The sequence below is a fragment of the Coregonus lavaretus genome, assembly GCF_964263955.1.
Source record: "Coregonus lavaretus genome assembly, chromosome: 5".
Classification (NCBI taxonomy): domain Eukaryota; kingdom Metazoa; phylum Chordata; class Actinopteri; order Salmoniformes; family Salmonidae; genus Coregonus; species Coregonus lavaretus.
The window spans coordinates 47,934,940-47,949,389 of NC_139992.1; the positions used below are offsets into that span (position 1 = coordinate 47,934,940).

A 14,450-nucleotide genomic window follows, 5' to 3' on the forward strand; every position below is an offset into this window, starting at 1 on the left:
ACGGTTTCACCGGACCCTGTCGACCTTCGTACTGAGTGACTGCTAACAGCTGGGAGCTACGCTAGCTCCCCTGTCGGACACCTTGACCTGTGACCTCTGAGCTGGGGCCGCGACAGAGCACCTGGCTTGATATGTCTGGCACACACACATATACCTCTCCTCACGTACTGTACACACACAGACACAAAATCTCACATCTATGTACGCACTGTCCACACACACACACACACACCCCTTCTAGTCTATGCTAAGCCCTGAGAGGTCAGAACAGAGCTGTGTGGGGGTGGCATATCACACCTCGTGAGCAGCCTCTGGACAGCTCATGCTAGATCTTCATGCTAAACTGACTAACAGGCAGCCATCTGAACCCAGTTTAGCAGACAAGATACACAGGAAATCCAAGTGTTTTTATTAAACAATGTTAGGTTGGTTACATAGTTAAAAGACTGATAACCCTCCAAGCTCTGAGGAGGAAGCCAACAAGATGGCGCCGACAGACACGGTCGCCCTGTTGCTAGCTCCTAGCACAAGCATTTCACTGCACCTTTTCTACCTGCTGTAAACTGTGTACGTGACGTATACATTTGATGTGTGTGTAACTGGAAGGACGGCGGAAGAAAGTAACCTAAAAGAAGCAGTCAGGAAGAAACCTAAGCCAGGATGTAGTTTGCCAAACCAGGAAGTTGCCTAGTGGCCCTCGCGGAGGGACTACTTACCGGCAAGGAGGAAGGTGATGAGGCAGGTCTCTTTGGGCATGTAGAGTTTGAGGCGGGAGCCACTGAAAACGTATTCTACCACCGCCTCCGAGCGGCCTGCTCTCTGGAGGAATGGCAGGAACTGCTTGGCCTTCTGTGTCTCCTGAGAGAGAGAGCGAGAGAGCGAGAGAGAGAGAGAGAGAGAGAGAGAAACAGTGAGTAGGAGGAACTGACAAACAAATAAGGATGTTCACACCTCAAACATGTTCAGAGTAGCAGCTTCACCCTATAAATGCAGATCTCCATGGTCATTTCGATGGTCTGATAGTGGATCATACACCTCAGTCTTAGTCCATCCACTTCATGTACAGATTAGTAAATCTAGGTTGAAGCTCATAGCGTGGGGTGAACGGACCGATGATTTCACCATGACATTGCTAGGCCTCATCTCCCTCTCTCCCTTCTGGTGAGTCACTGGCTTAATGGGTATGCCAAGGCCAGAATTACAAGCGTGGCTAAATCATCGCTTATTCAGACAGGCTGACGAATCAATGGCAGAGAGAGAGAGTTATATTAATAAATACACAGCTAGGCAGGCAGGCCAATGCAGCCACAACAAACAAGGCAGTGACTCACTAGCCCTCTCTCATGATTTAGATGTAGTGGGGGTGTGTGTGTCTGTAGAGGAAGAGAGATTGTGTTCTGGAAAAACAGATGGATGTCCTGGGTAAGGAGGATGAGGTAATATGTTGTTGACAAGGTAGAACTACTCCATCAAGCACCAGGTTGCTCAGGTTTGCAGAGTCAACATTGTTGTGGTGATTCAAGTTACTGGGCAGGAATCTAGCCCTGAACGACAGATCATTTCTCTGTTCAGATGAACTCTTAGGATGGAGAACGGTGGGCAATGGGAATAGGGAAACACACACACTATCTGGGCTGGGGCGCAGGAGTCAGGAGGGAAGGAAGCAAATATGAAGGGAGGACTGCGTTCACGCAACCTGTACCAATGTGTGTTGGTTCAGAGAGAGAGAGAGAGAGAGAGAGAGAGAGAGAGAGAGAGAGAGAGGTGTCCCAGTGCCATATCCACTCAGCACCCCCCACCTTTGTATATATACATACATACTGTACACACATCCCCTTATATTCCATAATATATCCACTGTATTTTCCATAATCCCTCTTGGTAATATCCCTGTGTGTGTGTGACACAGGCGGAGAGCTGAGGGGGGCGGTGGTGGGCTGTTAGCTGCTATTTTGAGCTTTTTATGAGAATACTCATTACATTAGCCTGGTCCGGCCACCACAGCCTCCACAGCCCAGCTCTCCAGCCAAGATGGAGCAGTACTTTAAGATGGAGGAACATACACACACACACACACACACACACACACACACACAAGCACGCTTGTTCTCCCTGATTGGCAGAAGTCCTCAACAGATTGGCATGGTATCAAGGATCTATTCCTGGGCGGCTGTCAGTCTTCAGAGTGATGGGGAAACAAGCTGACATGGTGATGTGTCGTATCACCCTCTAATATGGCTGCAGTGAAACACAGAGGGCTGCTGAGAGAGACGGAGCACCTTTAGAGGGGGGACTGGGCAAGATCAACACACACAGGTACAGACAGACAACACAGAGAAAGATACACACACACTGGAGTACAGCCGCCATTCCTTTATGTGCTTTAACGCACGCGGTCCACAGAGATTGTGTGGAGAGTGCGCAGAGTAAAATCTAATCTTCATTTAGTGAGCAGCCCAATCAATTTTCATAAGCAGAGACGCTGTCTGCTGCCCCTGGCACATGTAAACAACTTCCTAGATGACTTTATTAACGCAGAGGGGACTATATTTAGATGGGCCTTTATTGCTTTAATACTGGGGGGGACTCGTATTATGGATATTCCTTAGAGTGATTAATCTATGGGTTTGTCCTGGGGAGTGGCTTGGGAGAGACTGGAGGGCATTGAGACTGGTGGGTCAAGGTTTGGCAATTATATTATCAAGAAGAATGATGGTCCCCAAAATGTTTTGGGGATACTGGACCTGGTGACGTGAGAATGTGTATGAACATTGCGCGCGCGCACACACACACACACAGACTGAAGGGGGAAAAACACACAACATATAAGCCTAGTCACATAACAGTGAACACAAACAATTATTCCTCAAAGACCCACAAACATTTCTCTCTCTCCCACCCCCACCCACACTCTCACACTAATCCATCTTACCCCCGAGATATCAGCCACTCTGTGGATGGGGACCTCCTTCTTGCTATGCAGCCCTTTCCCGTTCTTGATTGCCCTGTAATCAATCAGAGGCAGAGAGAGCGAGGCAGAGAGCGAGAGAGAGTGAGACAGAGTGGCCACAATTACGGTTCATCCTATCATGCAGCGAGTTAAGGAGAAACCATCAGGCCTTTGAGCAGCAGAGGAGAAATGGAGCTGGGGGTAATAAACACTCAGAGAACCATTCCGGCTCAGAGAGGGGATACAGTTTCCAAGCTCCCCGGCACCACCACGAGGATCAGCGGCAGGGGGAATTCACATGTGTAATCTATACCCTTAAAATGGAAACTGTAATGGTTGGGGGGGATGAGTGAGTGCATTTTCTGTCTGACCCTGACACTGGTGCGATGACCACTTGCGCAGATTTCTACTGGAAAGGGATTGAGTGCTACAGATGATGATGACGAAGATGATGGAAATTGTGGCAGTCAGTGTCATCTGTGGGTCAGTGATACGTGTGTTTCACTACTGTGTCTGTGTGTCTGTGGAGAATAAGAAATGGAAGAAGGAGATTGCGGAGCCCAGAAAGAGAGACAGAAGATGAGAGAAAGGTATCATGGGAAAACACTTGCAAACACCAAGGGTAGGTAGCCATCTATCCTCTAACCCTGAGGTCTTCATCTTTAGCAGTGTAATAAAGCACGTACTAAATCTCCCGGTGCGCATCCACATAATTATATTCATAGAGCCTGTGTAAAGAGAAGGCCTGATTTAGTGTGCGTGCATGCGTGTGTGTGTGAGAGACACTCGGGGGCCAATATTGTCAGAGAAAATCAGAGCAGGGGTGTAATCATTAGTCTAAACGAGAGTTTCTATTGGACAAATTCAGGTAGGTCCTTCCCCGTTTTGTTCGGTTTGCTTCCATTTAAGAAACGTTTTGCAACAGAATCGGCGTAATGAATATGCCCCAGGCCCTGTAGAGGTGCTGATTTACGACACAGGGAAAAATGGCCACCTCTGACCAGTGTTGTTCAATATTTTCCCATGATGCAACACAAACACACACATAGTCCCTAGGGGGAATACACTATTGTTGCATGAGTCAGACAGAAAGCATTTTAATTTAAAGGGAGGTTTAGTCAATCTGGTTAAATCAGTCAGGTTTAGTTAATCTGGTTAAATCAGTCAAGTTTAGATGCAGTGTAGCATGGAGAGTGTTGCCTAAATAATTCACCTAAGTGACTGAGGTAACAAGGCTGATGATATGACAGACTATCACTAAAGAGGGGAAATACACACAAATTAGTAAAAAATTAAATGGGGAAATTGGGTTTATTCAGGGGTTTGTCAGTTGCCATGGTATTAGTCATCAATAACTTTTCAGCATTATGGGTTTTCACCAAAGCCATTTTGGGGCAGGTTTGTCATTAATAATGGTTTTCAGCGTTTTCAGCAGTAGAAACCATTTTTGGGGCACCATGCTTACCGTGCCTCTGCAGCCAGTAGCTCGTCGTAGTGGGATGAGCGCTGGTCGTCGTCCTGTCTGTAGCGGATGACCGTGGCCAAACCTTTACTGACCAACGCCTCGGCTATGTTACTGTGGAGGGAGCAAGAAAAACTAATAAATGGAAAGAGGGAGGGAGAGAGAGAGAGAAACAGAGAAAGATCGAGAGAGAAACAGACAGAGAGAAAAAGAGTGAGAGGAAACAAAAAAGAAACACGAGCCCAGATACACTGAAGAAACACGAGCCCAGATACACTGAAGAAACACGAGCCCAGATACACTGAAGAAACACGAGCCCAGATACACTGAAGAAACACGAGCCCAGATACACTGAAGAAACACGAGCCCAGATACACTGAAGAAACACGAGCCCAGAAACACAACAGAAGAAAGCAAAAGGAAAATGCGAAAGACAATGACTAACAACTAACTAACAAGTCAAGGCGCCGGCAACATGGCGAGGTGAGAGAGACCTTCGAACCACAGCAACCAGACACTGCATTGTTATTTCACAACCACAGAAAGAGGGGAAGGTGAGAGACCGGAGTAGAAAAATAATGCGGAAGAGTTCGATGTCAGCGCTCCGCAGTTAGCTCAGAGCCCTTGGGCGCCCATGTAGCAGCTAAAGTGGATGGTAGTGAGTGTGCTCGGTGCAGGCTTGTCATTCCGAAATGAGTTTGTGTCCTCTGGCATGTTTTGTTAGCCTGTCGGCACGCCAAGACCATAATTGAGAAAGTTTGGTGGCTCCTCGTTGTGGGTGAAATGTTTTTATTAGGTTTTCTGGAGTGAGGGATGAGGGAAAAGATAGACAGACAGACATACATACAGACAGACAGCGAGACAGAGACAGGCAGGCAGGCAGAGAGAGACAGGCAGGCAGGCAGAGAGAGAGAGACAGGCAGGCAGAGAGACAGGCAGGCAGGCAGAGAGGCAGGCAGGCAGGCAGAGAGAGAGAGGCAGGCAGGCAGGCAGAGAGAGACAGGCAGGCAGGCAGGCAGAGAGAGACAGGCAGGCAGGCAGAGAGAGAGAGGCAGGCAGGCAGGCAGGCAGAGAGAGAGAGGCAGGCAGGCAGGCAGGCAGAGAGAGAGAGGCAGGCAGGCAGAGAGAGAGAGGCAGGCAGGCAGGCAGGCAGGCAGAGAGAGAGAGGCAGGCAGGGAGGCAGGCAGGCAGAGAGAGACAGGCAGGCAGGGAGGCAGGCAGGCAGAGAGAGACAGGCAGGCAGGGAGGCAGAGAGAGACAGGCAGGCAGGGAGGCAGAGAGAGACGGGCAGGCAGGGAGGCAGAGAGAGACGGGCAGGCAGGGAGGCAGAGAGAGACAGGCAGGCAGGCAGGCAGAGAGAGACAGGCAGGCAGGCAGGCAGAGAGAGACAGGCAGGCAGAGAGAGACAGGCAGGCAGGCAGGCAGAGAGAGACAGGCAGGCAGGCAGGCAGAGAGAGACAGGCAGGCAGGCAGAGAGAGAGGCAGGCAGGCAGAGAGAGAGAGGCAGGCAGGCAGATAGAGACAGGCAGAGACAGGCAGGCAGGCAGGCAGAGAGAGACAGGCAGGCAGGCAGGCAGAGAGAGGCAGGCAGGCAGAGAGAGACAGGCAGGCAGGCAGGCAGAGAGAGACAGGCAGGCAGGCAGGCAGAGAGAGACAGGCAGGCAGGCAGGCAGAGAGAGAGTCAGGCAGGCAGGCAGGCAGGCAGAGAGAGAGGCAGGCAGGCAGGCAGGCAGAGAGAGAGGCAGGCAGGCAGGCAGGCAGAGAGAGACAGGCAGGCAGAGAGAGACAGGCAGGCAGAGAGAGACAGGCAGGCAGAGAGAGACAGGCAGGCAGAGAGAGACAGGCAGGCAGGCAGAGAGAGAGGCAGGCAGGCAGGCAGGCAGGCAGAGAGAGAGGCAGGCAGGCAGGCAGGCAGGCAGGCAGAGAGAGAGGCAGGCAGGCAGGCAGGCAGGCAGAGAGAGACAGGCAGGCAGGCAGGCAGGCAGAGACAGGCAGGCAGGCAGGCAGAGACAGGCAGGCAGGCAGAGAGAGAGGCAGGCAGAGAGAGAGACAGGCAGGGAGAGAGACAGGCAGGCAGGCAGAGAGAGACAGGCAGGCAGGCAGAGAGAGACAGGCAGGCAGGCAGAGAGAGACAGGCAGGCAGGCAGAGAGAGACAGGCAGGCAGGCAGAGAGAGACAGGCAGGCAGGCAGAGAGAGACAGGCAGGCAGGCAGAGAGAGACAGGCAGGCAGGCAGAGAGAGACAGGCAGGCAGGCAGAGAGAGACAGGCAGGCAGGCAGAGAGAGACAGGCAGGCAGGCAGAGAGAGACAGGCAGGCAGGCAGGCAGAGAGAGACAGGCAGGCAGGCAGGCAGAGAGAGACAGGCAGGCAGGCAGAGAGAGACAGGCAGGCAGAGAGAGACAGGCAGGCAGAGAGAGAGGCAGGCAGAGAGAGAGACAGGCAGAGAGAGAGACAGGCAGGCAGAGAGAGACAGGCAGGCAGAGAGAGACAGGCAGGCAGGCAGAGAGAGACAGGCAGGCAGAAGGAATAATAACAGTAGGAGGCTAGTAAACTGCCTCCAATTGAGATGGAGTGTCAAAAACAAAAAAGAGAAAAAACAGTACAAGTAATTTCCCCATCGTCGCTTTGTTTCATTTCTCTGCCTTTTATAAATTGAGACAAATTGAGCATCACATCATGACAGTGGCTTTAATGACTTTCGCATCTTCTGAACGTAACTGTGGAGGCAGATCAGCTAACACTGCAAAAATGTTGCACTAAGTGTTGCAAATTGCCTTCAAATTAGACACTCTTAATAAAGGTTTAAAAAGCATATCGTTTTCTTTTCATAGCTCTCACGACTGAGATGGGTGAAAACAACATGGTGGATCTTTCGCTTTGACTCATCCAGGTTGTCAGATTAGTGCAAGTCAGTTTAAAGAACAAACTCTTATTTACTGATGACCTAGCCTGCCTGGCTGTATGCATTTATAAAGTATCAGGAAATGAGGTTGACGTGTCCTTGGGAAATCAAACAGGCCTTTTCCACAACCCTCTCCACCAGTCCCCACTCCAATACTAACAAGCTCAATGATAGTGGTATCTAGGACGTAGCCTGCTAGCGCTAGCTATCTCCCGCTAGCCCCCCCTGCTGATCCTCTCTCCCTCGCCTTGTGCTAAACGGGTAGAGGGGTCTGGCTCGCCACGTGGAGAGAAATATGGTGCACCATGAAATACAGCAAGTTTGAGCTGACTGCTGTGTTACTACTGGGCTAGAACAAAAGTCTGCACTTGCTATAGGTGTTTCCAGAGCCAGGATTGACAAACGCTCGTCTGGTCTACTCATCCTGCCTATGATCAAGGTGACAGAGGTGACAGACGGGGCAACACAGACATGTTAGGGGTTAGCAGAGGTCGACAGTGCAGGGGAAAAAGTCGGTTTCGAGGTAGGTGTACTCACATGCCGCCGATGGTGACGGTGGCACAGGTGCGTTCTGCAAAGGCGGGGACGGTGCTGGTCTCTGAGGCGCTGGTGGCAGCTCTGATGTAGTCCACCGTGACGTTCACCTGAAACACCATGTCACAGGAAATGATGTCAATGCTATGTCACAGGAAATTATGTCAGACAACAACTCTCAAGGTGAATGATGTCAAACAACTCTGAAGCCTGATTTAAAGAGCCACTGGGTCTTCAGTGAATTGGGGACCTCAGGACTCACTGTCAACGTCATGTCAGATAATATAGGATTGAAGACAACGTATGACTGCACACATGGGTAGAATTGGAGTCAATGTGTGTCAACGTAATTTATTTTAGTGTTATGTCGGCCTATCATTCATGATTAACATTAGCGATGAATATAAAACTAGAAGGTTATATATCGGAATATTATTTTTGACAATATACCGTATCGTTTTGACAATATCGCAATATTATTTTTGCACTAGTTGGCTGTACCTGCACACCAAAACTCCAGTATTTTCCTTCATAGCTTGTTCTCCATCTTCTTTTTAAATAGGGAGCCAATTTGTTTTCAGCACATTTCCATGACTGATCAAAACTTGTTTTCTCATGGCTCGCTCTTGTCCCTCGACTTGCAGTACATATAGAATTGTGAGAACAAACATGTAACAAAAACAAACGATCATCAACTAGTCAAAGCATTTTAAATAATTAGAAATACTGGTCATGAAAATACAATAGCCAGAAGTGTGTGTGTGTGTGTGTGTGTGTGTGTGTGTACGTGCGTGTGTGTGTGCTGTGTGCTTGAGTGTGTGTGGGCTAGTTTCCAAGGTCACCCCCAGTCAGTGTGAATCATGTCAGGCTGGACTGTAGATCTCCCCAGAGGAGCACTGGGGCTGTTTATAACTCTACGCTCACAAACACACTCACACACACATGCAGCCACACAATCAAGAGGTGGCTGCTCGCTATCAGACATGGACAGGCCCAGCAGCACACAGTACATGCCTTCTTCGCCAGCAGCTGGAGGAAAACAACAACGTTTAAATAGGGAACAACCATTTCCCCCATTCCTCCCTTCCTGGCCGACAGAGCAAACAGAGAGGCAGGGAAGCAGGAATGAAGAGGATAGGTGGGGAAAGGGGACAGGCAATGACATTCCCCAAGCCCAGGATGGGAGCAACAGGGAATCTACAATCTGGGAATCTCATGGCCTGCACATGTTTTCTCCGTCATACAGTTAAGCAAACAAAGAGCTATTCCGACAGAGAGAGAATGAGAACGAGAGAGAACGTTAGAGAGAGAGAGACAGAGACAGAGAGAGAACGTCCCAACCGTCCCATATGTTGAGGAAACAAAGAGGGGAGAGGAGACGAGGGGGGTGTTGTCATTCATCTGAGGGCCTCGCTGGACAAGGACACAGTGATGGAGGGTAGCCAGGATTCTAGCAAATGGGTGTCCCAGCATGCTCTCTGCTAATGTGGCGTCTGGCGAGGGTGGGTTGTAAGATGGGGGTTGTGTGACAGAGTGGTGAAGGAAGAAGCTAGAATGGCCTAGCTAGGAGTGGGTTTGGGGCTATAGTGTAACCGTAAAGGGGCCTAAAAGGTGTTGTACTACAATTGAGGACTATGTTGGGCGATGTAGCGTTTTGTACAACAATAGGGCAAAATCGTAGGGTTTATCATTGCTGTAGATGATAGATGTAGGGCGGTAGGTTAGCCTAGCGGTTAGAGCATTTGGCCAGTAACCAAAAGGTTACTGGTTCGAATACCTGAGCAGACAAGGTGAAAAATCTGGCAATGTGCCCTTGAGCAAGGCACTTGACCCTAATTTGCTCCAGGGGCACGTACTACTATGGTTGACCCTGTAAAACAACACATTTCACTGCACCTATCCGGTGTATGTGACAATAAAACATTGTTTTATTATGTTTTTTTTTTTTTTTTATAACTACAAAATGGCTGAAGCATTTACTAATTAGCCTAAATGTTATTGTGTGTGACTGCTATTATAAGTCTTCGGAGGCCATTGCATCCATTTTCATTTTAAAGTAGACCTAACAAAATGAGTGGAAAGTTCCCCTATTACAAACCAAAACACAAGGAAAGGCTCAATTTCCACTTAATGTAGAAAACTGCCTGGACTACCCAACATATTACGGTCAATAACATCGCTATAAGATGCTCTTAGTCATATTACCTCCAGCAAACACACACACTTCACAATAGAAAATAAGCATAACAACCCAATCTGATCGGCATAATGGAAATTTAATTTAGCGCAGACTTCCCGCCGAGGCTCCTCATTTTCCTATAGCGGAACATGGCTGTAAGCTTGTTTGTGCTGAGCCTCAACAAATAAAGCCATTTATTCCCCCCATAAAAAATGGTTTTGGTTCATTTGTGCTTTGTGTCATGTCTCCTCCCCGAATCTACACATCTTCTATAATGGCTCTGCATCATTGGGCAGGGGTAATGACTTTAGATGAGAGGAGAGGAGGTGGAGAAGGAGAAGAGATGAAGGAGATGAGGATGGGGGAGAGAGAAAGAAAGGAGAAATAGGTAGAGAAAGAGGAAATAAAGAGGACAAAAGCAGAAGACTGAAAAAGGACAGATTCTCAAGCAGAGCACAACAGAGAGGGAGAGAGTCTGACCCCATTAAGTAAAGTGATGATAGATTAAAAGGTTTGACAAAGCGATGGTAGATTAGAGGATCCAGCAGATTCTCCACAGACCAGTGTGCAGATCTCAAGATAGAGGAAGTCATTTAGAAGAGACCCCTAGAGGAGAGGACTGGAGGGGAATATCTGATAAGGAGGAGGAGGAGAGGAAATATGTTTGTTCCGACTGGGACCAGGGGCTCTGAGATTCGCTTAACTGTGTGGGTGTGTGTGTAGATATCCAAGTGTAGGTAGATATCAGTGTAGGTGTACAATAAGTAAAAAGCATGCTTGGTCAGACACAGGGCTGTTTTGCTGCAGAGCTCCCCACACCAACCACAGCATGAGTGGTTGAGTTTAATAGGCTGGGGCTAAATGAAGCGGGGAAAGTCGAATACATATTTTATGGATTAAAAACTGAGCCTCGGCTCTGCTCAAACACACAGCTGTAATTCCACCGTCTTAAAGCCCCGGGTGGAGAGGGAGAGAGACATGACTTCATCGCAGTGTTGATGCCCCGGTGTTGTTAACACGACAGTAAAAGCAGCTGGCTATCATTTAGAGAAGTGGGGCATGATGATGCTGAAGAACAAGAAGAAACTTTTGCTAGTGGAGTGAACTGCAAACTCCACACAACGTCCCATCTGGGATCTGGACCTGGGGACCTAGTGACTCCTGTCAAATGACCAGGCATGTATACAGACAAAAAAAGAAAAAACACACACACACACACACACACACACACACACGTGTGCATACCGCTATACACACACACAGACAAATATACACATCCCGACTGCTCCCACTATAGTCAAACTGACAACACAAGACATCAAACGCCACGGCGTCTCTCACTTTACATTCCCACACACGTTATGTAAAAAAAACTCTTGCATCCGCAGCACTACACTCGCGCAGCATAACAGGAGCCACTTTGAGCGGGCCGGGATTATCCGAATGTGCTCTCCCCTGATAAGTGGATTAATGCAACATTTTCATTGGACTTTTTCTGCTGAGGCTGAGACCCGCCGCATTGAAAAGAGGAGCCTCACTACTTATAAAGTTAGCCAAATCTAGCTTTGGATTATGTCACCGAGCGAAACAGCTATTTCAATAGGGGGAAGAGTAGAGAGGGAGTGTGAGAGAGAGCGGGAGAGACGGAGAGAGAAAGAGACGGAAATAGAGCGGGAGGAAAGCACTTCTCTGCAGATTTACCTTAATTACCCGACAAGAGTAAACGTCTCAGGCTTGCTGGCGTCTCGGTCAGTGCGGAGAGGGTGTAAAGGAAGAGAAACGACCTGAAATGGACTCCGGTCCAGTCTAACCACCTGAGGCCTGTGTACAGCACTTCAGAGCCCGTATTCACAGAGGCTCATAGTAGGAGCGCTGATATAGGTATTTTTAAATTCATTACCAATCAAATGATATGGATCTGATCCTAGATCAGCACTCCTAGTAATCTTGTGAATAGGAACCTGAAGTCTATGGCCTGAGATTGTACACTGACTGACTGTATCCATCAACGCTCTTGATTTCCTTTCACCGGCGTGTGTGGGGGTGTTAAAGGTCAAATAACACTGACACTATTGAAAAAAAAATATGATAACTGGGATTCATAACAAATGTTATTCTCAAGCATCAAGAGAATGTTTGAATTGAGATGCAGTCTGGTTAAATTATCTCTTGAAATTGACATTCTTATATGTAGAAAAATAATATTTTTATGACTTATCCCTGAAACTTGGTTACTAAAATGTATTGAAATAAGTTTTATTGTAGCACAGAAACATTAACAACAGGAGGGTATTTTCCTCCACTACTTGTGCAAGTCAAAGAATAACCAACTATCTCCATCACACATTAACAGCTCTTCACTGATGCTCTGACAGCCATTTGATACGGACACACTCTCTGATAAAATAAACCCTTTGAATATGAATATTGGACACGCTTCATAAAAGATCAAAATAATCTCTGCCATCTTGATAGAGATGTAGACAAAGGGAGATAATATAAATTTTTTACATCTCTTAAAGCGGAGCACTTTGAGGCTTCCTCTGGATGTGTGCCAACTTACTAAACGGACACTTTGATTGATTGATTGGTTGAGCTTATTGTATTTCAGTGTTGTACGCCCTTTATGCTTAGGTTGATGACAATAGGGTTCTGTGTGGAAAAGTGGGTTCAATCCATTGGTGGACTATATGATACAACATTTCACCCATCATGTAAAACACTCTTTAGGACCACTCGGGACTGAAGAGGGGCACATCTGATGCGGGATGCCCGGAGGGTGAACCCAATTTGGGGATGGCAGCACTCCTTGCACGCAGTCCCACCGGATTTCAAGGGAGCGAGGATACGTTGTTAAACTAATATAGTCGGCCGTGCTGTGTGAGGCGAGGGCAGAGCGCGGGCGGCTCGGAGCTGGGGCTTTCGGGCGTACTGTGCCCTCCCGAGCATCAGACGTGTCTGAAAATACCGCAGAGTACCACCATGTCAAGTCCCAATTACCTCGCTGATGAAGTAAAGTGATGGTGTCTGTGGTGTCAAGCGGAGCAGAGCTAAGAGCGCTAAAAGAAGCCACCGCAGGTTCTCAAATGACGCTACACTGTGTACCCTGGCACAAAGGCTTTAGTACTACATTTACATGTTAGTCATTTAGCAGACGCTCTTATCCAGAGCAACTTACAGAAGCAATTAGTGTTAAGTGCCTTGCTCAAGTCGGCTTGGGATTCGAACCAGCGATATTTTGGTTACTGGCCCAATGCTCTTAACCACTAGGCTACCTGCCGCCTACTGTCCTGTCAAATCTCTTCTGTCCTTCCTTGTGTTTGCTGATGAAGTAAAATGATGGTGTCTGTATAGCAGGACACAAAAGCTTTGGTAGGACTGTCAAATCTGCTCGTTCGGTGGTTTAGCTTCAACACTGACTGAGTGAACTGGGTTCACTGACATTTCCCTTTTCTGCAGTCAAAACGGGATCAAAACAGAAGCAAAATAGGCCTTTTCGTTCCATGTACGTATTGGTACATTCGCCCAATAACTGGTCTTGCGCCACTGTACCCTTACATCAATACAACAACACTTGTGGCTAATCAGCTCTGATCCTTCCTTGTCGTGCATTCTAATTCTGGTTGCCATGGAGGCCGAGGGCAGTGTACCTACCTTCAAGGTAATAATAGTTTGGGTATCAACATTTATCTGGGAATCGGCAGAATAAAACATGTATATTCTCAGCCGAGCCGTGTCTTAGCAACAACACAGGCTATTAAAGAACGGGACGAAACTAGTGATCAGGGTTTCAAATACTTAATATGTGTTGCCTGTTTGAGATGGGGTGGCTCAATAAACCAATAGAAAACACTGTTTGTATGTGTTGCAAAATCTTTTAGTTCTGACTTGATGATATTGTACAGTTTTCCTTTTGTAACCTTAAATTGTGAATACAAATCAAATAAAAAGAATGGGGGAATGTTTTGGTCTCATGCTGTATGGATACAGGGAACAGTGAACTGAAGCTTCAAAGGGAATAGGTACAAACGGGGGAGGACCTTGCCTTCTACATATTACATTTACATTTTCATCATTTAGCAGACGCTCTTATCCAGAGCGACTTACAAATTGGTGCATTCTAAAGGAATATACTGCAATGGATGACCACAGTGCCATACTTTTATATTTTATATTGACTGAATGGAGTGGTGGAGGAATCTAATCAAGGAGGAGGGGCAAAGAAGAACAAGAGGATAAATAACAGACAATGTTGGGTTCAAATACCATTTGAAATCATTTGACAAACACAGTGCACAAAACGTTAGGAACGCCTTCCTAATACTGAGTTCCGAACCCCTTTTGCCCTCAGAACAGCCTCAATTCATCGGGGCATGGACTCTACAAGGTTTCGAAAGCGTTCCACAGGGATGCTGGCCCATGT

General features: G+C 47.7%; 1 protein-coding gene across 1 annotated transcript in view; it reads right to left on the reverse strand.

Moving 5' to 3' along the window:
* Window positions 1-14,450, reverse strand: part of LOC311129747 (staphylococcal nuclease domain-containing protein 1) — a 241,312-nt gene that overhangs the window by 181,448 nt on the left and 45,414 nt on the right. Inside the window, exons 12-15 of the mRNA XM_084162170.1 lie at window positions 7,852-7,958; window positions 4,416-4,526; window positions 2,933-3,005; window positions 717-858 (exon numbers count right to left, since the gene is read on the reverse strand). Coding sequence (XP_084018296.1) covers window positions 717-858; window positions 2,933-3,005; window positions 4,416-4,526; window positions 7,852-7,958 — 433 coding nt within the window. The remainder of the gene's footprint in view (window positions 1-716; window positions 859-2,932; window positions 3,006-4,415; window positions 4,527-7,851; window positions 7,959-14,450) is intronic.